General features: G+C 48.6%; 2 protein-coding genes across 5 annotated transcripts in view; one reads left to right on the forward strand and one right to left on the reverse strand.

Annotated features, from left to right (window-relative positions):
• TSPEAR (thrombospondin type laminin G domain and EAR repeats) overlaps positions 1–25,081 on the reverse strand; it is a 214,484-nt gene that overhangs the window by 114,302 nt on the left and 75,101 nt on the right. The gene's annotated exons all lie outside the window — the stretch shown is intronic.
• On the forward strand, positions 1,567–17,534 carry LOC100990200 (keratin-associated protein 10-9). 4 transcript variants are annotated; one of them, XM_063601457.1, is made up of 2 exons: positions 1,567–2,097; positions 16,803–17,534. In XM_063601457.1, exons 1-2 carry the CDS (start codon positions 1,567–1,569, stop codon positions 17,532–17,534), a joined length of 1,263 nt encoding a protein of 420 aa, XP_063457527.1. The 4 variants fall into 4 exon arrangements, with proteins under 4 accessions (XP_063457527.1, XP_034804173.3, XP_063457528.1 ...); XM_034948282.3 differs by lacking the exon at positions 1,567–2,097 and having other exon boundaries at positions 16,656–17,345; positions 17,448–17,534; XM_063601458.1 differs by lacking the exon at positions 1,567–2,097 and having other exon boundaries at positions 16,656–17,003; positions 17,223–17,534.

Genomic DNA, 25,081 nt, shown 5'->3' on the forward strand with positions numbered 1-25,081 from the left:
GGCAGTGCAGAAGGGAAATGTAGGGCCAGGGCCCCCACACAGAGTCCCTACTGGGGCACTGCCTAGTGGAGCTGTGATAAGAGGGCCACCATCCTCCAGACACCAGAATGGTAGATCTATTGACACCTTGCACCATGTGCCTGGAAAAGCTGCTGACACTCAACACCAGCCCATGAAAGCAGCCAGGAGGGAGGCTGTACCCTGCAAAGCCACAGGGGTGGAGCTGTCCGAGACCATGGGAACCCACCTCTTGCATCATTATGACCTGGATGTGAGACCTGGAGTCAAACGAGATCATTTTGGAGCTTTAAAATTTGACTCCCCTGCTGGATTTTGGACTTGCATGGGCCCTGTAAAATCCCTTTGTTTTGGCCAATTTCTGCCATTTGGAATGGCTGTATTTACCCAATACCTGTACCCCTATTTTATCTAGGAAGAAACTAGCTTGTTTTTGATTTTACAGGCTCATAGGTGGAAGAGACTTGTCTTGTCTCAGATGAAACTTTGGACTGTGGACTTTTGGGTTAATGCTGAAATGAGTTAAGACTTTGGGGGACTGTTGGGAAGGCATGACTGGTTTTGAAATGTGAAGACATAAGATTTGGAAAGGCCAGGGACAGAATGATATGGTTTGGCTGTGTCCTTACCCAAATCTCGACTTGAATTTCATCTCCCAGCATTCCTACATGTTGTGGGAGGAACCCAGGGGGAGATAATTGAATCATGGGGGCTGGTCTTTTCCTGTGCTATTCTAGTGGTAGTGAATAAGTCTCACAAGATCTGATGGGTTTATCAGGGGCTTCTGCTTTTGCTTCTTCCTCATTTTCTCTTGCTGCCACCATGTAAGAAGTGCCTGTCAGCTCCCACCAAGATTCTGCGGCCTCCCCAGCCATGTGGAACTGTAAGTCCAATTAAAGCCCTTTTTCTTCTCAGTCTTGGGTATGTCTCTATCAGCAGTGTGAAAATGGACTAATACAGGGGCATCGCACCAGAGTTTGCAGATGGAACAGGTAGGGGTGGCAGGGTGGGGAGCCGGGGGGCATTCCTAGCCGAGACACCCATTGTTCAATGGAGCAGAACTCTGGGACAGGTGGAGAACATCTGCTGGTAAAAAAACACCCCACCCCTGGTACCAAATACCCCAATAGCAAAGACAAACAGGCAAAGACAGGAGGAAAGTGGGGCTGGGTTTTCCAGACTTGCCAACTCATGATCTGTTCAACTCCCAGCTCCACCAGCAGACATGCAGCATCACTGTGTGTGGTTGCAGGGCACAGACACCTGCAAGTGGTCAGCATCACCCAACCACATGCAGCAGTCCTGGGACCACAGTAACATCCCACAGCAAGTAAACTAATTAGGGTTGCCTGGAGGCAAAGTCTCAGCCACAACAAGGAAAGGGAAGGCTTGTGAGACTCCTGTGAGGAAAATACCCAGGGAGGGTATAAAACCTCAGCCAGGGCATGCAAACCCACATACCTCACACCAGCACTCACACCACCCAGTCCAGCACCCACCATGGCTGACGCCTGCCGCACCAGGACGTATGTGATTGCTGCATCCACCATGTCTGTCTGCTCCAGTGACGTGGGCCGTGTCAGCCGAGTCTCCTCCCCCAGCACCTGCACTGGCTCCTCCTGGCAGGTGGACAATTGCCAGGAAAGCTGCTGCGAGCCCTGCTCCTGTGCCTCCAGCTGCTGTACCCCTAGCTGCTGTGCCCCAGCCCCCTGCCTGGCCCTGGTCTGTGCCCCAGTGAGCTGTGAGCCCAGCCCCTGCCAATCAGGCTGCACCAACTCCTGCACACCTTCATGCTGCCAGCAGTCTAGCTGCCAGCCGGCTTGCTGCACCTCCTCCCCCTGCCAACAGGCCTGCTGTGTGCCTGTGTGCTGCAAGTCCATCTGCTGCAAGCCCGTGTGCTGCGTGTCCATCTGTTCTGGAGCTTCCTCCCCATGCTGCCAGCAGTCTAGCTGCCAGTCAGCTTGCTGCACCTTCTCCCCATGCCAACAGGCCTGCTGTGTGCCCATCTGCTGCAAGCCCATCTGCTGTGTACCTGTCTGCTCTGGGGCTTCCTCTCTGTGCTGCCAGAAGTCTAGCTGCCAGCCGGCTTGCTGCATCACCTCCTGCTGCAGACCCTCCTCCTCCGTGTCCCTCCTCTGCCGCCCTGTGTGCAGGCCCGCCTGCTGTGTGCCTGTCCCCTCCTGTTGTGTCCCCACCTCCTCCTGCCAGCCCAGCTGCTGCCACCTGGCCTCCTGCCTGTCCCTCCTCTGCCGCCCTGCGTGCTCCCGCCTGGCCTGCTGAGGCCTCTGCTCAGGCCAGGAGTCCAGCTGCTAATGGGCACGTCCCCCAGGGCCAGCCGGCTCCGGTCCTGACCTGGGTTAAGTGGCTGCCCCTACCTGGGATGGGGTCTCCATGTCTCCCCTGTGCTGAGGTGACCTCCCCCTCCTTACTCCCAGGAGCCTCCATCCTCGCTGCTCCCCAGCTCTTGCCTTCCAGCAGGTGCCCACCTGCCTGCTGGGTCCCCTGTCCTCCCTCCCAGCTTCTCTGCTCTGGGTCACTTGGCCTCGACTTGAACCTCTCAGCACCTCCTCTTACTCCCCAATAAACTCTCCTTGGTCACCTGATTCTCCTTTCCTGTTGTTCTCCTGGGAGGACACACGGTTTTGAGCTGACATTGGTCTCCTCCAGCCATGACCGTTTCTAGGAGTGAGTGACTTAACCTAGAAGTCACAGGGGGCAGTGGCCTAACTCTTCCAGGGAGGTCACCAGGTGGGACTCATGGTCACTCCCAGGAAGGCTCAGTCCCGGCTCAGCCCCTGTGCCCGGGTCTTCCTGAGCCTGGTCATTCGCTGTCGTGCCCTGGGCTGTGGGGCTCTCCAGGCCCCAGGACCGTCCCACCCACTGTCCCACCTGGGAGAGCCCACCCTGCAGATTCACCTGCCGGGAAGCTGGCCTGGGGTCCGGGCACTGCAGCCTCCAGGCCTGGTCACACTCCCTGTGTGCCGCCCGCCCAAGGGTTCTGCCCGTTTAGCAGCAATGCGAGGGGAGAGGGAGGGGCTGCTGCACCTGCGCAGGAGACAAGGGACTCAATGGGAACAAAAGCATCATGGGGTGGGTGGAGGGACACACAGGATTCCCCCAGGATCTTGATGGAGACAAAATCATCATGGGGTGGGTGGAGGGATGGGATGGGGGGAATGCTTGCTGCCGACTGGGACATTCCCCAAGGCCCGCCGCCCCTGCCCCTGAAATGCACGTCCTTCATGCACGTCCTTCACGTCGTTTAGGTGCGCGACTTGTGATTTTCAAGGCTTGTCCCTAATCTCTCCCAGGCCAGGCCTGGCCAGGTTCTTCAAGGCCCTGTGGCTCTGCCGCCCCGACCGGGGTCAGGGGTCCACACGGCTCCAGCTCAGGCCTCTCCTCCTCCCACCCTGCCCAGCGGCATAGGGACGGCCCCTGCTCTGCTGGGCTTGCCCTTCCTGCCGTAGGTCCCTCACCTGACGACGTCATGAGCTCCTGCTCTGGTGTCTGTCTCTGGGGACCTCAGCTCCCCAATCTTGCTCTGTCCACAGCATCAAGCCCCCTGCTCACTGCTTTGACCATTCACGATCCGTGACGGCAGCGTCACTGCCTCCTCTACACCCATCCAAGCCCAGCACACGGTCTGAGCTGGGGATGGCCATCCCCACTGACGTCAGGCAGCCCTAAGTTGGCCTGTGCCGTGCACTTTGCATCACCAGCATGGGGACAGCGCCCAGAGACACGACCAGTAGTCACAGTGGCTGGAGGGAGCCCGGCTCCACAAGAGGCACTGTCCCCAGGGGGCTGTCAGGGTGGGCCCCCTTACAGACAGGGAGTCTAAGAAACCTCTGCGATTCGTGAGTGACCAATCCCAGGGCCCAGGCGAGGGTGGAACAGAGTCCCTGGTCTGCCCTTCTCTCCTCCCAGTTCCAGGCTCGGTTCCTGGCAGGGCCGTGTGGCCGGGCTCCGGAACGTTCCTGCTGGCCCCTCTCCCCTCTGACGGGGCCTGCCTGGGGGTGTTGGGCTGGGGGGACCATCACCAGCAGACAGATGAATGCATGACAGACTTCTCCAATGAGACACGCAGAGCAAGAGTTCAAGAAAACTCTGATGTCCTTGACTCCATAAGCAGACAGTAACCTCTCTATGCCACAAGACGACAGCGAAAACCACAAGACCACAAAACCACTCTCTATGCCACAAGAAAACCAGTGAAAAACGAAGCCACGGTGTGTGAGAAGACACTCGACCGAGAAGATTTCAATGAGACAAAAGCATAAACTCCCAGGAGGAAATAGGCATGGACAGGCTACTCCCACCCAGCGGCCCAAATGGCCTTGGAACATGAGACATCGGCACCCCTGGAAGGCAGGCACCTGCCGACAGGAACCCCAGGCACCTCACCCCACCTGTCCTGGAAGAAAAAGCTGGCCACACCCATCGCTCACAGGACGTGGCGGGCAGGAGCTCCAGCTGGCTGTGGAAATGGGGGATTGGCATCACTGCTTTGGGAAGAGGCGGGGCCGTATCCTACCATGTGAGAGGCCCTCCTGGACTCCGCCATCGGCAGTGCTGAAAAATCTCCGGCGCATGTACGTAAGCGGCACTGTTTGTTACCATGAAAAATTAGAAACGACCTAAATATCCATCCACGAGGGAATGGAGAAGAATGGAGCCGGCGCCGCACCACGGGGAGGCCCTGCACGAGGGCCGTGCGCTCACCCGACCCGCACACACGCAGGAGCGCGAGTGCCCAGGCTGCGGAAGAGAGTCCAGGCCGCACAGGTGCCAAGCGAGGCAGCGCTCTCTGGCCTGGGGACACGCTTTAGCAGTTTGTGTAAATAAGTGGATGGGATCCCACCTCTCAGCGGATTTTCCAGAGAAATAGCTGGGGGATTAAAGACATTTTTACCATGGAATTAATGACAGCGGGGATCTCACCACCCAGATTAACCAGATGTCATTAATTCCATGACCAAAGGTTTTTTTTTTTTTTTTTTTTAATTTATTCTGGTTTTTTGGAACCATTTGAAATTCAGTGCTGTAGCCACATGGCGGCACCTCCCCCGGGTCTCTCTGCAGGTGCCTCCTGGGAGTGAGGGCTTTCTCCCGCCTGCCTGCAGCGAGTGCAGCTGAAGATGGCCAACTTCTATATATATATAGTTATCAAAAGAAGCAGAACATCATGCAACAATCGTATCCAAATTTCCCAAAAAGCCCCCCAAACTGGAATCAGATAGGTCTGTGCACTGCCCTGGTGACCCTGACGTCCTCGTCTCATTTAACCCAGGACTGTCCTCCCGGGACCAGACCCTGAGCATTCTGGACGCTGCTGGGAGGTCTTCATGAAGGAAAACACGCCCATGAGACAACTGCCTCAGGCGGGGCCGCCAGGGATGCCAAAGCCACTGTCAGGAGGTGCTTGAGCAACAGGGTGTCCCCGCAGTGCCACATCCCCCAGCGGAGGCCACACAGAGAAGACGACCCCATCGCCACAGACAGAGGTCGGCAGCGCCTGGGCAGAGTGCAGCGTGTCGGCGGGCGCCTCCCAGCGGGGCTTCCTATGTGTCACTGCACACACATGTTTAGGCTGTCAGCCCGAGGCCACATCTGTTCGATGCAGGCAAAGGCAGCTGCCCCAGATCCCTGCCAAGGTCACCTCTGCTCTAACGACATGACAGCAGGGAACAAACCCCAGGGGAGGCGGACGCTCTCGCGGTGCCCTTTTGTCTCGAAAGCGGGGAGAGATCTTACAATTCTTCTTTTTCTCTGCCAGGATGTTGCCTTGGGGGTGAGCACCTCCCTTCTCCACCCCACACCACCTTCCACATAACCACAGACACAAGGCTGGGGCACTGGCCCAAATGTCACAGGTGTGCAGCCACAGGGCTCTTACCTTTCACAGCCTGTCAGCCCCCGACCCTGGTTCCCCAGTCCCTCACCATGCTGCCTGGCCCTGCCTCCTCCTCCTCCCTGCCAGGTGCCTTCCAGACCTTCACAGCCTCCTTCTCCACCTCCCACAACTCCAGTCCCTGTTCTCAGATCAGTGGGGCAAGCCTGGCTTTGTTTACCTGGAACCCGAGACCCTGCCCTGGTCAGCACCCAATTCGAGAGCTCTGCTCAGCAGTGAGAATGAGACACCATGACAATGCGGCTGTGCACCAGACATCTGGCTCAGCGCAGGCGGCACATGGACAGAGTCTGCGGTGTGACCACACCAAGCAGCCCTAAGGCAGCACGTGCTCGCGCAAGCCTCAGCCTCTGCTTCGGTCACGCCTGCCCACTTGGGTGTATTTTTTGTCTGACTTTTGCTTCTGGGGCCGAACAACCCAGCCAATTCAACACAGCCCCAAGGCTGTGCTAAAAGTTCCTAGGAGGAACACGTGCCATAGCCTAGACACCCACCAGGAAAAGCAACCAGGAAAGGAGGGTGCAGTGGGGAACCCTGCTAGAAAACACACATGGGGGGTCTCTAAAACCCCAAGGGCCCCAAGCACCTCACTCACTCACCCACTCACTCACCTCACTCACCCACTCACGCCTCCCCCAGCTCACCTCCTCCACACCCCCAGCATGGCCACGTCCACCATGTTCGTCTCCTCTAGCACTTGCACTGACTCCTGGCAGGTGGCAGAGGCCCCAGCTGTGCTGGGAGGTGGGACATGGGGGGAGACTTGGGCTCCAGCTGTCCCAGCACTCAGGGAGTTCCACTCAGGGACAGCTTGGGCATCCTGGCCTCCTGTGCATGCTCACAGATGCTCAGGGACGCCCTCTGCTCCAGCCCCAGGCTTGCCACTGGGATGCAGAACAGAGAACAGACACACGGCCTCTGGAATTCCCTGTGCTGGGCTGGGTGGGCGGAGGGCCCCAATGGCAGAGGAAGTCCAGGACAGTGTGGGGACACATGCAGACCAGAGGGTTAGAGAAACACATGGACACACAGGTCCAGTTGTAGCCAGATGTGGTTTCAAACAGGATTGAGCAACAGATTCCTAGAAATACAACTGCAGGCAAGGGATGCTGGCAAGGTGTGGCCGTCACCAGGTTGCCTGCAAGAGGCCCTGAGTCTTTACTTCTTAACAGCTATACAATCACAATGCTGGGGGCACACATTATTCTTTCTTTGCCAATTTAATAAAGAAAAATATCTTATGGTTTTCTTCAGCAAGCTGCGCAGTGTTCCAAAGCGTGAACACACCGCACTTGATGTCTGCAACGCCAGGTGGATGGCACTGAATGTCTCTCTAGTTGTTCATTATTACAAACGACACTTCTGTGGGTGTTTCCACTATACCTTTCCACACTCAGATATGTGCCACTAAATTCCTAAAAGTGGCACTTCTAAGCTGGAGTGTTAGCAGATTTCAAATTCATAAAGATATTTAGAAATACCCTCAAAAAGAGTGTCCAAACTGTGCCTGCTAAGACTGATGACAGAGGAAATGGTGCAGCGGGGAACTGTAAGGGCCTGTCCCTCCACAGAACATCAGAAACTGGCAAAACAAACAGATATGGTTGGACTTTGTGTTCCCATCCAAATCTCATCTTCAACTGTCATCCCCAGGTGTTGAGGGAGAGACCTGGTGGGAAGTGATTGGATCATGGAGTTGGTTTCCCCCATGCTGTTCTCGTGATCGTGAGTTCTCACCAGATCTGGCAGTTTTATAAAGCAGTTTTCCCTGCTCTCACTTGCTTCTCTCTCCTGCCACCATGTGAAGAAGGTCCTTGCTTCCCCATTGCCTTCCACCATGACCGTAAGTTTCCTGAGGCCTCCCCAGCCGTGTGAAACTGTGAGTCAATCAAAGTTCTTTCCTTTATTAATTACTCAGTCTTGGATAGTATCTTTATAGCAGTGTGAAAAAGGACTAATACACAAACAAAAACAAACAAACAAACACTACCTGGTAAAATCAACTTTACCCGAACTCTGGAAAATGGTCGAAGCTTTGCAGCAAGCAAGGGAACACATAATCAAGTAAAAGCAACAGAGCCCAATAGGAGAACCTTGTGGATTTTAACTTCCCCTTGCCCCATCCCCCATCCCCAGCTGGGTGACAGTCAGGAAGACAGTAGCCGGAGTTCCTGGTGTGGGGTGCTGCTGCCAGGGAAGCAGAGTGGACCTTGTTTGTAAGGCAGTGCAGTTGCCTGTTTCGACCGTCTGGTGGCCCCCTGAAGGACTAACATACAGGGCTTGCCTTATTTCACCAACTCAGACTTTCTCAAGGTAGAGTAGCAGCTATATGGAGGGTGTGTGTTACAACGTTTAAAGGTAAATGAACAAGTCACTGACACCTAAGTCAAAAATTATCAGTTGGGAAAACATTGGACACCCCTAAAAAGCCTGGGAGGAAAAGCTAGGAGATGACATGCTTTGAGGAATAAGGGAGTTAGAAGGTTCCACATATTTTTAGAGTCCAGAAAGCCCCCGTGCATGTCTATGATGGGGCACTGGCTCAGAAAAGAGCTGAGAAGCTCTCATTGCTCACCTCTGGCTGAACCTCAGGCTCTGAGCAAGCAGGAAGTGAAGGTGCAAGCAGGAAGTGAAGGTGCAAGCAGGAAGTGAAGGGGAAGGCAGAGTCACAAACTCCCCAGCCGAGTGCTGAAGGCGTGGACCAACATACAGAGCCCAGCTACAAACCCTGAAGAAAAATATGTTTTTGATTCCAGGGGTTTAAGGAACTCTCTGTCAAATTACTATCTCAGCACTAAGCTAATAGAACAGTCAGCACACATGGTGAAGAAACTATTTTTAAAAACTGACAGAAACAAACAAAAACAACCACAATCCACAACAATCAGCAACAGCAAACTGCGCAGAGGGAGGAGAGCCTGATACCCAGAAATATCCCATTGTAATTGTCACTGTGCAGTTTTCACCAGAGGCATGTGCCATGTAAAGCAGCAAGAAATATAAGCTACTCATGAGGAGGAAAAGCAATTAATGGAAAATCTTCCTGAGGAAGCCCAGAATTGGACTTACTAGACAAAGCCTTTCAATCAACTCTCTTAAACATGTTCAAAAAACTAAATAAAATCACAGACAATGAATTAAGATAAACCAGGAGAATGATGCCTCACCAAATAGAGAATATCAATAAAGAGATAGGAGGAAATTTAAAAAGAAATTAAATAGAAATTCTGGAATTGGAAAGTACAGTCACTGAAATAAATAACTCACGATACGGTTTCAACAGCAGATTTTAGCAGCTGTAAGAATTAGTGAACATGAAGATAGATCCATTGAAGTATTCTTGTCTGAGGAGTAGATGAGAAAATGAGGAGCAGATGAGAGAATGAACAAAAATAAACAAATCTGAAAAGACCTGTGGGACACCATCAAGCGTACCAACACACTTAGCAGGATTTCCAGTTGGAGGGGAGACAGTGGGAGCAGAAAAAATAGTTAAAGAAATAATGGCCCAAACTTCCAAAATTGAGGAAACACATCAATCTAACTCAAAGAGAGTCACATAAAAACACAGTATAATCAAACTCTCAAAAGTCAAAACAAAGAGAGAATGTAGAAAGCAGTGGGACGGAAGACTAACAGCGGATTTCTCATCAGAAACCATGGAGGCCAGAACGCATTGGGATGACATATTTAACACGCTGGGTTCGGGCACAGGGCTGGGGAGCACCCAACAACAAAAAAAGACGTCTTCATCTGGCAAAGTGATCCTTCAAAAGTGAAGAAATAACACATTTTGAGGTAAATAAAACCTGAGAGTTTGTTGCTGAAAGATGTGCCTTACAAGAAATGCTAATTCAGGCTGAAATACAAAGGCAGTCGATAGTAAGCTGAAGCAATATGAATGAAGAAAGATCAACAGCAAAGGTAGCCATGTTGGTAGTTTGTATGTTTATAGGAGTTTTTCCATTACATCTTGGTTATCTAATTTGTTGGGTACAAATATTCATAGTATTCCTTTATAATTATTTTTATTAACGTAAGGTCAGTAGTGATGTTCCCATTTTCATTTATGATTTTAGTTATTTGAATCTGTCTTCTTTTAATCAGTCTAGACAGAGATTTGTCAAATCTGTTGCTCTTCTCAAAGAACCAACTTTTTTGTTCCTTGATTCGATTGATTTTTAAAATTTCTATTCCATTTATCTGTGCTCTAGTCTTTATTTTCTACCTTCTGTTAAATTTGGATTCAGTTTGCTCTTTTTCTAGTTCCTTCAGGTGTAAAGTTAAATTAATTATTTGAGATGTTTCTATTTTTTTATGTAAGCATTCATAGCTATCAATTTCCCTCTATGTACTGCCTTCATTGCATCTCGTTAAGTTTTGGTTTACTGTGATTTCTTTCTCATTCCTTTCCAAGAGTTTTCTATCTTCTCTTTGAATTCTCCTTTGACCAATTGGTTGTTTGAAAGTGTGCTATTAGGTTACACATATTTGTGAATTCCAGCTTTTCTTTTGTTACTGATTTCTAGTTTCCTTCCATTGTAATCAGAGAAGATACTCTGTATGATTCAAATCAATTTAGATTATTGAGGCTAGTTTTGTGGCCTAAGGTATAATCTAATCTGAAGAATGTCCCATGTGAACTTGAGGAGAGTGAGTTTTCTGCTGTAGTTGGGTTGTGTGTTTTTGCACATATCTGTTAGACCCAGTAGATTTATGTCATTTTTCAAGTCCTCTATTTCCTTATTGAATAAAAATTTAGTTCTTTTATTTTATACTTTTTTAAATTAGAGAGAATGGCTTATTGAAGTCTCAAACTCTTACTGTAGAACTGGAACTGTCTATTTCTTTCTTCAAATCTGTCCATTTTTGTTTCATATACATTGGTGATCTGATGATAAACATGTATATATTTATAATTGGTATATCTTATTGATGGATGGACATTAATCACTACATAATGTCCTGTGGGCCCAGCCCCTGCCGATCAGTCTGCTCCAGCTTCTGTATGACAGTGGCTTCCTCATCAGGCTCCTTTCCTGGCCTATGGCTGGCCCCTCCCCAGTAGGGCCATCATGTCCCCAGGTAACATCCACGTGGCCCCCTGGGCAGCACATATCATTCCTCAGTTGCTCTCACTAGAAGCCAATACTTCAGGCCCCACTTCCTAAGTTCTGGAAAATTATGGCGGCCTAATAAAACAAGCTGATAAATTTAAGACTGGTATTATTTCTCTCCCAGTTGTTTGAGAACATTCAGCAGGGAAAGTATTTGGGTCTGTAGTTGGCTCTGTAGGAAAGCTTTTGATGTTAGATTCAAGTTATTTAATCAATATGGGATATTTGTATTTTTTTTCCTTTTGTGTGGATTCGGTGTCTTGACAAATATAGACAGTTGTGTCTCCACCAACACAATCAATACGTAGACTCCTCTCATCATCCCACAAATTTCCCTCATGGCCCTTTGTAGTCATTCCACATCCCCACCCTAGTCCCTGGCAGCCACTGACATTTTTTTTGGTCCCTTTACAATTACCTTTTCCAAAATGTTATATGCATGGAACCCCACGGTGCTTAGTATTTTGCCATATAACATATGACTTAAATAGACCCTTCCCTAAAGAGCAGGTACAGATGGCAAATAAATACATGAAAACATGCTCCATATCATGAGTTATCAGGGCAATACAAACTTAAACCCCAAGGGACTCTCTCTGTATAGCTGTGTTGACTAAAGTAACAACACATCTGCTGTGCAGGACTGGCAAGAATGTGGGGCTTTGCTGATACGTTTGAGCTTAAACCTCCCATCTCATTTTGGTTTTTGCTTATGCAAGGAATCTACTCCCTTTTATCTCCTTGCTTTACCACTTTTGGATCTAGTGTTTTGAGATTTTTTATTCCCCCATCTTCCCCTCACTGTATTAGTTCCTTGGGCTGCCACATCAAATGTTACAAAAAAAGTGACTTATAAGAGTGGAAATTTATTATCTCGCAGTTCTTAGGGCCAGGCACCTGAAATGAAGATATCCACAGGGCCATGCTTTCTCTTAGCTCCAAGGGAGACTCTGTCCTTGCTGCTTCTAGTTTCTGGTGCTCCCAGCAAACCTTGGCGTCCCTTGGCTTATAGCTGCCTCATGACAATCTTTGCCTTGGTTGTCATACGCCTTCTTCCCTTTGTGTGTTTGAACTTCCTTCTCCTTTCTCTGATAAAGACATTAGTCATTGGATTTAAGGTTCACTATAACCCGGTATGACCTCATTTTAACTAATTACATCTACAAAGACCCTATTTCTATGTAAGGTCACATTGTGAGTGATATGGTTTGGTTGTATGGCCCTGCCAAATCTCATGTTGAAATGTGATCTCCACTGTTGGAGGTGGGGCCTTGGGGGAGCTATTTGAGTCATGGGAGTGGATCCCTCATGACTTAGTAGTGCTGTCCTTGTGATAGTGAGGGAGTTCTGGCAAGATCTGGTTGTTTAAGCGTGTAGCACCTCCCATCCCCCACTCTCTTTCTCTTGCTACTGCTTTTGCCATGTGACATGCCCACTCCCCCTTCACCTTCCACCATGAGCAAAGCTCCCTGAGGCCTCCCCAGAAGCTGAGCAGATGCCAGCACCATGTTTCCTGTACAACCTGCAGAACCATGAGCCAACTAAACTTTCCTCTTTATAAATTACCCAGTCTCAAATATTTCTTTATAGCAATGCGAGACCAGCCTAACACAGTGAGGTTCTGGGTGGGTATGACTTTTGGGGAGGCAAGATTCAACCCACTACACTCATCTACTTCCTCCTGAGTTGTATATTCTTTCATTACTCTAGTGGAGATTACAACATGAATCTATGACTTTTTAAAGTCTAATGTAAATTAGATCTTATATTATTTCCCAGATAGTATAGTGTACTAAGACCACTTTAACTTCACTTAGCCTCCTCCTGAATTTTGTGATCTTCTTGCCATGTATTTTATTTCTATAAATATTTTACAACTTCTGAGACAGTAGAATATTTCTTATACAGTAAATATTCATTTAGATTTCTCCATGTGTGTCCTCCTTTTGTTACACTTCATTTCCTTTTCGACTTCTTGCTTCTATCTGTGATCATTTTCATTCTGCCTAATTATCTTTTTATTTTCTGTAGTGCAGATCCTACTGGTGACACATCCTCTCAGCATCCAGAGAACATCATTTTCCTGTCCTCATTTTCGAGGATCTTCTTCCCAGGTGTAGAATTCTAGCTTGGTGCTTCTTTTCTTTCAGACAGTAAATATATCATTCCATCATCCTCTGGCTGCCATCATTTCTACTGAGAAGTCATCTGTAAATGCTATTGTTGCTTCTTTAAAGGTAATATTTCTTTTTTTTTTTTCCCTTGGCTGTTTTTAAATTTTTCTCTGTCTTTGGATTTCAGCCCCAATATGCACAGGCATGGTTTCCTTTGTATTCACCTTGCTAAAGATTCTTAAATGCTTTTTGCATCTATGGGTTAATGTTTTTCATCACTTTAAAATTCTTGTCTATTAAACTTTCAAATATTTTACTACCCTTATTTTACTCATCTCCTTCTATGATTTCAACCATTTATATTCATAATTATTTATAACATAAGGGCATGCTTATTACTCCACTTTCTTTATTTCCCTCTTTTCTTTCCCATCTCTGTACTCAGGGCTGAATTTCCTCATCTCCCTTTCTTCACTAATCTTCTCTTTGGTTTTGTCTAATATGTTGTCTAGCTAATCTACTTAGTTCTTAATTTCAGCTATTATGTTCATTTCCAGAATTTCTGTTTGATTCCATTTCATAAATCCAGTTTGACAATGAAATTCTCCATTTGTCCTCTGGTTTTTTGAGCAAGCTAATCAGCATTATTTTAAATTCCAGTTTGACAATTCTAATATCTAAAGGTCCTGTGTATCTGTTTCTCTTGTTTGCTTTTTCCTCTTGGTCCTTTGGTCAGTTGGTTTGTCTTCTAGTAGCCCTAGTAATTTTTGACTGAATCCAGGACTTCATGAAAATTTCCAAGATGATTTGAGCCTCTGTTGATGCTGCTGTCTCCAGAAGAGATCACTTTTGTTTCTGGGAGGCACTTAGGCTACAGGCAGAGCATATGAGTTCAATACAAGCTGATTTAAAGGTGGGCTTCATTCTTCTTTCTGTTTTTTCCTTCATCCTAGGGCGTAATCCTTCACTTACATTCACTGTTTCCAACTGACAGTCTGTTGTTGTTGTTTTACCAGAATCCCTCCCCCTTGTCAGGTCCTGAACTCTATGTTTTTGTCTTCCATTTGTATGAAACTACTAAAAGCTGTGCTCAGCCTCAGCCTCATGGCTGTAGTCTGTGAATCAGTAAATGCCTCAATAAGAAAATCCACAAGAAATATTAGACTCACTTCTGTGCACTTTCCCTCTAATAGGGATTCACTCACTCAAGTCTCAGCTGTCTTGGTGACTCCTGGTGCCCTCAAATAGAGATTTTGTTTGTTAAACCAGGTTTCCTAATTTTTCTCAGCTAGATGGCCAGTCTGATGTCAGCCAATTCCCCACACACAAAAGCAGAACTTGACAGAGAGTTTTATACAGCATAAGAAAAAGGTAGCACAATGGAATCGTTTTCAGAGCTCAAAATTACTCTTCAATAATTTCTCCAAAAACATTTATTATTTCAGCCCGTTTTTATGAAGGATCTTCCCTACTCCAGGCATTATTTTAGGCCCTCAGAGACTGAGTGGTGAACAAGACAACCACACTTCCTGCCTACATGAAGCTTACCTTTGAAGAATGGGAGCTGAGGACAGCAAAGAAAATGAGCAAGAAAAGTTAGGAGACTTGGCACAGAAATACTGATGATGGGCCAGGCACGGTGGCTCACGCCTGCAGTCCCAGAAATTTGGGAGGCTGAGGCAGGAGGATCACTTGAGCCCAGGAGTTCAAGACCAGCTGGGCAACATAGCAAGACTCTGGTCTCTACAAAAAAAAAAAAATTTTTTTTTTACAAAAAGAAATACTGATAATGGGACTTGAATTATCTATGATTGAAGCGTATCATAAAGCTATGGCCTGAAAGAGCAGAACCAAATCCATAGCCCAAAATGGACCAGTTCAAAACTTTTCTTTCCTGTCTGAAACCCAGTCCTATCCCCGGCGTTCCCACATGCAAGTCTGAGTGGACCTCAGGGAAGGCCGCGGGGAGGGGCATGGCCTCTCTTTCCTTGCTCCCCTTCTCCCTGTTTTGGGCTCTAATTTCTTCAGTGATGGGGACGGGGGAAGGAATGTGCAGGGCCACCACTGTGGGGCTCACTGGCCACTGCTGCACCTTCTCTCCGGCTGCTCCAGTGATCCTGTGCTTCTACCGGCTGCTTCTGCCTCTTCAGTGAGGACCCGCTTTAGAGACACCCCCAGGGACAGTAGCTGGAGGACTCTCTCCCTGGGACACCACACTTTGCGTAAGACTGAAGGGCCACCCCTGCCTCCACAGCCTCCTTCTTACAACCTGGGCAGCACTGGTGGGGTGTGGCAGCTGGCCATAGCTGGTCAACTTCTGTCTTATTTTAGAAACCCTGTGGGGACAGGTCTGACCCAGAATGTTAGCATTATTTTTAGAATGAGAGGCCGTTTCCAGCTTTGCCAGATTCAGAGCAACAAAGACGTTCTACTCAACATCGTGTAATACGTCTTACTTTATAATGAAATATGCATATGTGTACTTGAATTTTTAAATAAAAATGTGAAATCACAATCAATATTATAATTAGCTGGTGGGGAGCAATGTTCCTGGAAAGTGATCAGGGCCATTTTATAAGGCAAGAAGCTCGGGACTTCATCATGCCCTGTGGTGATAACAATTCATCATCAAAGATCATGCAGCCGTGAGAGTTGCCTGTGGCTGACCTGGGGGTGTGTGATGGGGCCTGTGGGCAGGGCTGGTGAGAAAAAGATGCTTGCAGTGCAGGGCACACGGAGGAGATGGCTCCAGCAGTGGCGAGGGCTGGCGGCTGCCTGCTGCCTAGCACAGCTACTTCACGGGTTCAGAACCCGAAACCACAGCCCACGATGCTGCCATTGTGCCTCAGCAAGGAGTGGGCTGAGCCCACGATCCCTGCCCTGGAACAGAGTCCTGCTGCCTCCCAAGCAAAGGACAGGGTGGGCAATGAACAGAGGGCAGGAGGCACAGAGGCCATGGGGATTAGAAATTGGCGAGTCCTGTGTCCTACAGCAGGGGAAGGACCATACTAGAGGACGAGTTTGCACCACGGGAAATAATTCCTAAGGGCCGGCTTCCTGCAGAGGAAGCCCGTGTCCTGAGGCTGCTGGGGCCAGTGGCTGGATGATGCCCCAGCAACCAAGGATGGCCCCAGGCACATCCCACCCACATCCCACCCACCAGACGCCCACAGACGTCCTTGCCTCCAGAACCCAGTTGGGATCAGGCCCACCCCAACTCCTGCCCCTGAGGTTCCACATGCGACAGACTATAGCCCAGGTGTGACAGGAGATTTGTGAGCTGGGCAATGTCACCAGCAAACAAACATCCCTAATCATGACAGACGCCGCCTCTCAGCAACAAGGAAGGGGAAGCTGTGGGCCCTGGAACAACAAGGCCAGGAGGGGTATAAAAGCCTGAGAGCCCCAAGAACCTCACACACTCACAAACTCACTCACTGACACACTCACACACTCACTCACACCTCCCCCAGCTCACCTCCTCCCCACCCCAGCATGGCCGCATCCACCATGTCCATCCGCTCCAGCGCTTACTCCGACTCCTGGCAGGTGGACGACTGCCCAGAGAGCTGCTGTGAGCCCCCCTGCTGTGCCACCAGCTGCTGCGCCCCGGCCCCCTGCCTGACCCTGGTCTGCACCCCAGTGAGCCGTGTATCCAGCCCCTGCTGCCAGGTGACCTGTGAGCCCAGCCCCTGCCAATCAGGCTGCACCAGCTCCTGCACACCCTCGTGCTGCCAGCAGTCTAGCTGCCAGCCGGCTTGCTGCACCTCCTCCCCCTGCCAGCAGGCCTGCTGCATGCCCGTCTGCTGCAAGCCTGTGTGCTGTGTGCCCGTCTGCTGTGGGGCTTCTTTGTGCTGCCAACAGTCTAGCTACCAGCCAGCTTGCTGTGCCTCTTCCTCCTGCCAGCCGGCCTGCTGTGTGCCTGTCTGCTGCAAACCTGTGTGCTGTGCGCCCACCTGCTCTGAGGATTCCTCTTCATGCTGCCAACAGTCTAGCTGCCAGCCAGCTTGCTGCACTTCCTCCCCCTGCCAGCAGTCCTGCCGTGTGCCTGTCTGCTGTAAGCCTGTCTGCTGCAAACCCATCTGCTGTGTGCCTGTCTGCTCTGGGGCTTCCTTTCTGTGCTGCCAGCAGTCTGGCTGCCAGCCAGCTTGCTGCACCACCTCCTGCTGCAGACCCTCCTCCTCTGTGTCCCTCCTCTGCCGCCCTGTGTGCAGGCCCGCCTGCTGCGTGCCCATCTCCTCCTGCTGTGCCCCCACCTCCTCCTGCCAGCCCAGCTATTGCCGCCAGGCCTCCTGTGTGTCCCTTCTCTGCCGCCCTGTGTGCTCCCGCCCGGCCTGCTACAGCTTCTCCTCAGGCCAGAAGTCCAGCTGCTGACGGCCATGTCCCCCAGGGCCAGCCTGGCTCAGGCCCCACCTCCCTGCCAGTCCTTGGACCTCCCAGCCCACCCAGCCTCAGCACAGCTCAACACAGAAGGAGCAGCCCCAGCCACAGCCGCCCAGCCCCGGGGTGGGGTCTCAGATGCTCACTGGCTCCTCCCTGACCTCCCCCCGGCGGGCGAGCCCTGGCTGCTCCTCACTGTGCTTCCTGGCTGCAGACCACAACCCTCTGCTGGTCGCTGGTCGCTGGTTGGGGATGGGCCCTCCTGACCCAGGTGTCACCCCCAGCAGCGTCACCCTCTGCCTCTGAGCACCAATAAAGCGTCTGCGGCCCCAGCTGACTCCGTGCTGACTCTCCGCACCCAGGGCGGGAGGGGGCAGAGTGGGGCCTGGCCTGGCTCTGGGGGGCTGGGCCCCGTGGATCTCTTTACACCCCCAGCTGGGGGGCCTCGGGGGGCTCTTGTGTGACACCTGGAAGCTCCTGTCCACCTCGTGGCACGTTCTGCTGTCCGGCTCCCCTCCCAGGTCCTGTGGGGCCCAAAAGCCTTGTTCACTGGCTGAGTCCCACAGACACCACATGACTCAGGCCAACGCCCCACTCACTGTGGGTAGAAGCAGCTCCTTCCCATGGCAAGGGTTGGGGCTGTCCCAGGGGGTGGCAGGCCCCAGCTGTGCTGGGAGGTGGGAGATGGGCAGTGGGGGGTGGGTGTGGAGACTTGGGCTCCAGCTGTCCCAGCACTCAGGAGTTCCACTCGGAGAGAGCTTGGCCATCCTGGCCTCCTGCACACACTCACAGAGGCTCAGGGATGCCCCCTGCTCCAGCCCTGGGCTTGCCACTGGGATGCAGAGCAGAGAACAGACACGTGGTCTCCAGAGCTCCCTGTGCTGGGCTGGGTGGGCGGAGGGCCGGTGGGAACAGGAAGGTCTCAGGGCGGCGATGACAGAGGAGTCCCAGGACAGTGTGGGAATGTGTCCAGACCAGACAGCAGGAAGGAGGCCTCCTGGGGGTAGTTTCTTAGCTCCTGCCATGGGAGACAGGCAGATGGCCAGAGCCACACTGTCCCCTCCAGTCCTCACCCACACCCCCGACACTGGTGACCCGGGGCTGCGATGCCGCCCACTCTTCTCGCCTTAGGAGAGCACAGTCGGATTTGGGGGCCTCGGCCATGCTCTATGGGCACAAAGGACCCCCACACCTGAGAGGAGCTGCATGTGTCAGCTCAGGCTGCTGTGACAAAGTCCACGGACTGGGGGCTCGAGCCACACACATGGGGTCCCTCACAGTCCTGGGGCTGGAAATTGAGGCCCAGGTGTGGCAGGGCTGGTTCCCGAAGACTCTCTCTTGGGCTTGCAGACACAGTCTCCTCCCTGTGTCCTTACGGGGCTGTCCCTCTGTGTGTGTCTCTGCCCTCATCTCCTCTTCTCACGAGGACACCAGTCATTGGATTAGGGCCCATCCATAGGACCTTAACTTAGGACTTCAACATGTGAATTCGGGGGCATCACAAGTCAGCCCATATCAGGGGGCTCTGGCTTTGGCCCTTGAGGCAGGAGTGAGGGTGGCAGTGAGGCCACCTGTGCCTCGAAGATCCCCAGTGGGGCCTGGCTGGGGCAGACGCTCCCTGTCCATAAACTGCAGCGATGGACATTTGGACAGAGACACGACCCTCGGGGAAATTCTGCTCACATGGACTCCTTCACCTGCTGAACAACGCTGTCCAGAGGCCTCAGACACCCACCAAATGGTTCCTGTTTAGGCATCCTGTTGTCCCCAGTGCCTGGCTCATAAGGGGAATTCTCACTGGTCCCACCGCAGGAGGCACGGCTTGCTTCCAGACGGGGAAGGTGGGGATGGAGCGCAGGCCAGGCAGCTGTGCTGGAAGAGACAGGCCACACAGGGATGGGTGCAGGGAAAGTAGGGGCCACAGGGCTGTCACGGGGGTCAGGAACATCTTGCACAGGCTTCCTGAGTGGTATGGAGAGTGACCTAGGGCTTCAGGGGCCGTGGTACACACACTCACAGTGATAGAAACCAACTCAGGATTTAGGAATGGGAGTTCTTGGAGACCTTGATGAGGGGCTTTCCAGTCACATTCTGTGGGCAGGGGCATCCTGTGGTGGGCAGAGGGGGAACAAGCACTGGGGAAGTGAAATGTGAAGGCAAATAATTTCTTCTCTAAAGATCTAACAGAACAAGGCAGGAGAGGAGCACAGTAGTGACGGCTTCCTGAAGGACTAACACACAGGGCTTGCTTTATTTCGCCAACTCAGATTCCCTCCAGCCAGAGAAGCAGCTACACAGAGGCTTGGTCAGAACATTTAAAGGTAAATGAACCAGTCACTGCCACCTGGACAAAGGATATCAGTTGGGAAAACAATGGACACCCCAAAAAACCTGGGAGGAAGAGCTGAGAAATTAGATGCTTTGGGAAATAAGGGCATTGGAAGATTCCACATATTCTTGGGAGTCTATAAGGCCCCCATGCATGCCCATGATGGGGCACAGAAAAGACCTGAGAGGCTCTCAGTGCTCACCTCTGGCTGAACTGCAGGCTCTGAGCAAGCAGGAAGTGAAGGGGAGGGCAGGAAGTGAAGGGGAGGGCAGGAAGTGAAGGGGAAGTGAAGGGGAAGGCAGGAAGTGAAGGGGAAGGCAGGAAGTGAAGGGGAAGGCAGAGTCGCAAACCGCCCAGGTGAGCACTGAGGGTGTGGACCAACACACAGAGTCCAGCTACAAAGACTGGGAAAAAAACATCTTTTGACTCCAGGTGTTTAAGAAACTCTGTCTAATTACTATCTGAGCACTAAGCAAATGGAATAGTGACCCCCTTCATGACAAAGAGTATAGTCATTACTAAAATAGTTTAGGAAAGTCACTTAAAAACAAAACAAAACTACTAGCCACACAACCAGCAACAGCAAACCACAGGGAAGAGGGAGAATCTGCCATCCAGAATTATCAAATTATAATATTCCAAATGTCCAGTTTTCAACAAAAATTATGAGGCATGCAAAGAAGCAAGAATGTATGGTTCATTCACAGTAAAGAAAGAAAGAAAGAAAAAAAAGCCAATTAGTAAAAAATGTCCTTGAAGAAGCCCAGGATTGAATTTACTGGACAAAGTCTTTCCATTAACTCTCTTAAATATACTCAAAGAGCTAAAGGAAACCATGGCAAAAGAACAAAGAGAAACTAAGAAAACAACATCTCAACCAAGAGAGAATATCAATAAAGAGAGAGATTATAAAGAGGAATCAAATAGAACTTCTGGAGTTGAAAAGCATAATAACTGATAGGAAAATTTCACTAGAGAAGTCCCACAGCCGATTTGAACAGACAGAAGGAAAAATTAGAGAACAGGTAGATAGGTCAAGTGAAATACTCCAGTCTGAAGGGCATAAAAACCAAAAGAGGCCGAGCGTGATGGCTCACACCTGTAATCCCAGCACTTTGGGAGGCTGAGGCAGGCAGATCATTTGAGGTTGGGAGTTTGAGAATGGCCTGGGGCAACATGGTGAAACCCTGTCTCTACTAAAAATAAAATAAATAAATAAATAGCTGGGCGTGATGGCTCATGCCTGTAATCTCAGCTACTCGGGAGCCTGAGGCAGGAGAATCACTTGAACTTGGGAAGCGGAGGTTGCAGTGAGCCAAGATCATGCCACTGTACTCCAGCCTGAATGACAGAGTGAGACTCCATCTCAAAACAAACAAAAACAAAAGAATTTTAAAACTGAACAGAGTTTAACTGGCCCATAGGACAACACCAAACATACCAACAGCACACTTAACAGCAGTGTCAGAAGAAGAGCAGAGAGAGAATGGAGCACTCAAAAATATTTGAAGAAAAATGATAGAGACAGAAAGTAAAATAGTGGTTGCCAGGTGCCTGGGGGGAGGAGGAGGAATGTGGAGTCAGTGTTTAATGGGGACAGAGTTTCAGTTTTCCAAGATGAAAAGTTATGAAGACGGATGGTGGCAATGACCGCACTGCATTATGAATGTATTTAATATCACTGAACGGTAAACTTAAAATGGGATAAATTTCACGTGTATTTAACTACAATAATTTTTTAAATATTTGAAGTAATAATGACCAAAAACTTCCCAAATATGATGAAACACATTGAATCTACACATTCAAGAAGCTCCATGAGCTTCAAGTAGAATAAACTCAAAAAGATCCACACAGAAACACAAAATTAAATTATTGAAAGCCAAAGACAAAACAAGAATCTTGAAAGCAGGAAGAGAGACGATTAACAGCCAATTTCTCTTCAAAAACCATGAAGAACAGAAGGCAATAGGATGATGTACTTAAAGTGCTGAAAGAGGAAAAAACTGGCCACCAAGAAGTCTGTGTCCAGTGAAATGATTCTTTGATGAAACTAAAGGAGAAATTAGGACACTTCTGGATAAATAAATACTGAGAGAGTTTATTGCCAGTAGGCCTGCCCTACAAGAAATGACAGCTCAGGATGAAATCAAAGGGCACTAGACAATAACTTGAAGCCATATTAAGAAATAAAGAACTGGCTGGGCACAGTGGGTCACGCCTGTAATCCCAGCACTTTGGGAGGCTGAGGCGGGCAGATCAGAAGGTCAAGGGTTTGAGACCAGCCTGGCCAACATAGTGAAACTCCATCTCTGCTAAAAATACAAAAAAAAAATTAGCTGAGTGTGGTGGTGGGCACCTGTAATCCCAGCTACTTGGGAGGCTGAGGCAAGGAGAATCGCTTGAACCTGGGAGGCAGAGGTTGCAGTAAGCCAAGATCGTGCCACTGCACTCCAGCCTGGGTGACAGTGCGAGACTACATCTCAAAAAGAAAAAGAAGAAAAGAAATAAAGAACACTAATAAAGGTATCAGTTTTGGTAGTTTGTATGTTAATAGGAATTTATCCATTACATCTAGGTTATCTACATTATGAATGTATTTAATATCACTAAACATGCTTAAATGGAATACATTTTATTGATTTTATGTGTTAGTGTACAATTGTTCATATATTCTCTTATAGTCTTTTTTATCTATATAGGTCAGCAGTAATGTTCCCATTTTCATTTCTGATTTTAATAATTAGAGCCTTCTCTTTTTTCTCAGTCTAGTTAAAGGTTTGTAAATTTTATTGTTGCTTGCAAAAAACTAATTTTAGGCTTCGTTGGTTCCATTGTTTTTCTATTCTCAATTTCTTTATTTGCTCCCTTTATTCTACATATAATCTTTATTTTCTTCCTTCTTCTAGGTTTTGGTTTAGTTTGCTCTTCCTTTTCCTGGTTCCTTAAGGTGTGAAGTTAGATTACTGAATTGAGATCTTTCTTGTTTTTTAATATAAGCATTTATAGCTATAAATTTCCCTCCATAAACTGTTTTGCCGTATCCCATAAATTTTGGTTTGTTACATTGTCGCTATCATTTATCCCATAGTATTTTCTAACTTCTCTTTTGATTTATTCTTCGATCAACTGGTTGTTATAAGTGTGTGTTGTTTAATTGCCACATATTTGTGAATTTTCCAGTTTTCCTTCTGTTATTGATTTCTAATTCCCACTGTGGTCAGAGAAGATACATTATATGATTTCAATAATTTTAAATTTATTGAGACTTGTTTTTTGGACTAACATATGGTCTAATCTGGAGAACTGAGAAGAATTTGTATTCTGCTGTTGTTGGGTTGAATGTTTTATATACGGCCATATTAGATCTAGCTTGTTTATAGTGTTCTTCAAGTTCTCTATTTCGTTATTGATCTTTGATCTAGTTCTATTTAAGAAATTTTTTTAATCAGTGGAAGTGACTTATTGAAGTCTTCAAATATTATTGTTGAACTGGAATTGCCTATTTCTTTCTTCTCTTCTTTCCATTTATACTTGATATATTTTGGGGGTCTGATGTTAGGTACATAAATGTTTATAACTGATGTTAGGTACATGAATGTTTATAACTGATGTTAGGTACACAAATGCTATAAAATGATGGCTTATGCCTGTAATCCCAACTACTCAGGAGGTTGAGATGAGAGGATTGTTTAAGGCCAAGAGTTCGAGACCAGCCTGGGTAACAGAGTAAGACCCTGGTCCCTAAAAAAATATATTTTTTAATTAGCCAAGTATGGTGGTGTGCACCTGTAGTCCCAGCTACCTGGGAAACTGAGGTGGGAGGATCACTTAAGTCCAGGAGTTTGAGGCTGCAATGAGTTATGATTGTGCCACTGCACTCCAGCCTGGGCAACAGGCTGAGCAATACCCTGTCTCTATTTGTTTTAATGGTGCTAGGAAAACTGGATATCTACACACAAAACCATAAAGTTGCACTACATCTCACACCAACAAATTAACTAAAAATGGATCAAAGCCCTACATATATGAGATAAAGCCATAAAATTCTTAGAAGGAAACATAGGAGTAAATATGTATGACCTTATGTTGGGCAATGGTTTTTTAGATATGACACCAGAAGCATAAGCAACAAAGGAAAAATAGATAAATTGGATGTCATCAAAATTAAAAAGTTTTGTGCATCAAAGGACGCTATCAAGAGAGTAAAACAACCCACACAAGGGAAGAACATGCTTGTAAATCATAATTCTGATAAGGATCTAACACCCAGAATATATGAAGAACTCTTATAATTCAACAAAAAGTCAACCCAATTTAAAAATAGGCAAAGTCCTTTAATAGACATTTCTCCAAGGAGGATATGCAAATAGATGATACACGCAGGAAAAGAAGCTCAATGTTATTGGTCATTAGGGAAACAGAAATCCACACCACAATGACATGCTGTTGATACTTCATACCCACTAAGATGGCTATAATTTAACACACACATACACCAACAAATAGAAGGTAGCAGATGTTGACAAGGATGAAGAGAAACTGGAATGTTTGTACATTGCTAGTGAGACTATAAAATGGTACAGATGCTGTGAAAAACAGTCTGGCAGGTCCTCAAAATGTAAACATGGAATTCCACACAACTCATCAGTTCCCACTCCTAGGTATATACCCAACAGAATTAAAAAGAGGTGTTCAAACAGAAACATGTACAAGAATGTTTATAGGGCAGGGTGCAGTGGCTCACGCCTGTAATCCCAGCACTTTGGGAGGCCGAGGCGGGAGGATCACTTGAGGTCAGGAGTTCAAGACCAGCCTGGCCAACATGGTGAAACCCCGTCTCTACCAAAAATATAAAAAATTAGCCGGGTGTGGTGGTGCGCGCCTGTAATCCCAGCTACTTGTGAGGCTGAGGCAGGGAAATCACTTGAACCCGGGAGGTGGAGGTTGCAGTGAGCCAAGATGGGGCCCCTGCACTCCAGCCTGGGTGACAGAGGGAGACTCTGTCTCAAAAAAAAAAAAGAATGTTTATAGAAGCACTATTCACACTAGCCAAAAGTTGAAAAGAACCCAAAAGTGCATTAGCAGATGAATGGATAAATGAAATGTGGCGTGTCCCTATGATGGAATATGATTCAGCCAAAAAAAGGAATGGCGTTCTGAAACATACCCCAACACGGGTGTACCTTGAGAACATGCTAAGTGAACAAAG

This window comes from Pan paniscus, chromosome 22 (genome assembly GCF_029289425.2).
Source record: "Pan paniscus chromosome 22, NHGRI_mPanPan1-v2.0_pri, whole genome shotgun sequence".
NCBI classification, from domain to species: Eukaryota; Metazoa; Chordata; class Mammalia; order Primates; family Hominidae; genus Pan; species Pan paniscus.

Excerpts from the sequence above, each read along its gene's own strand:
- LOC100990200 (XM_063601457.1), top strand. The coding sequence starts at position 1,567 with ATGTCTGTCTGCTCCAGTGACGTGGGCCGTGTCAGCCGAGTCTCCTCC. Across the intron at positions 2,098-16,802 it reads GCTGCCAGAAGTCTAGCTGC|GTGAGCCGTGTATCCAGCCC; the intron begins CAGCCGGCTTGC and ends GTCTGCACCCCA.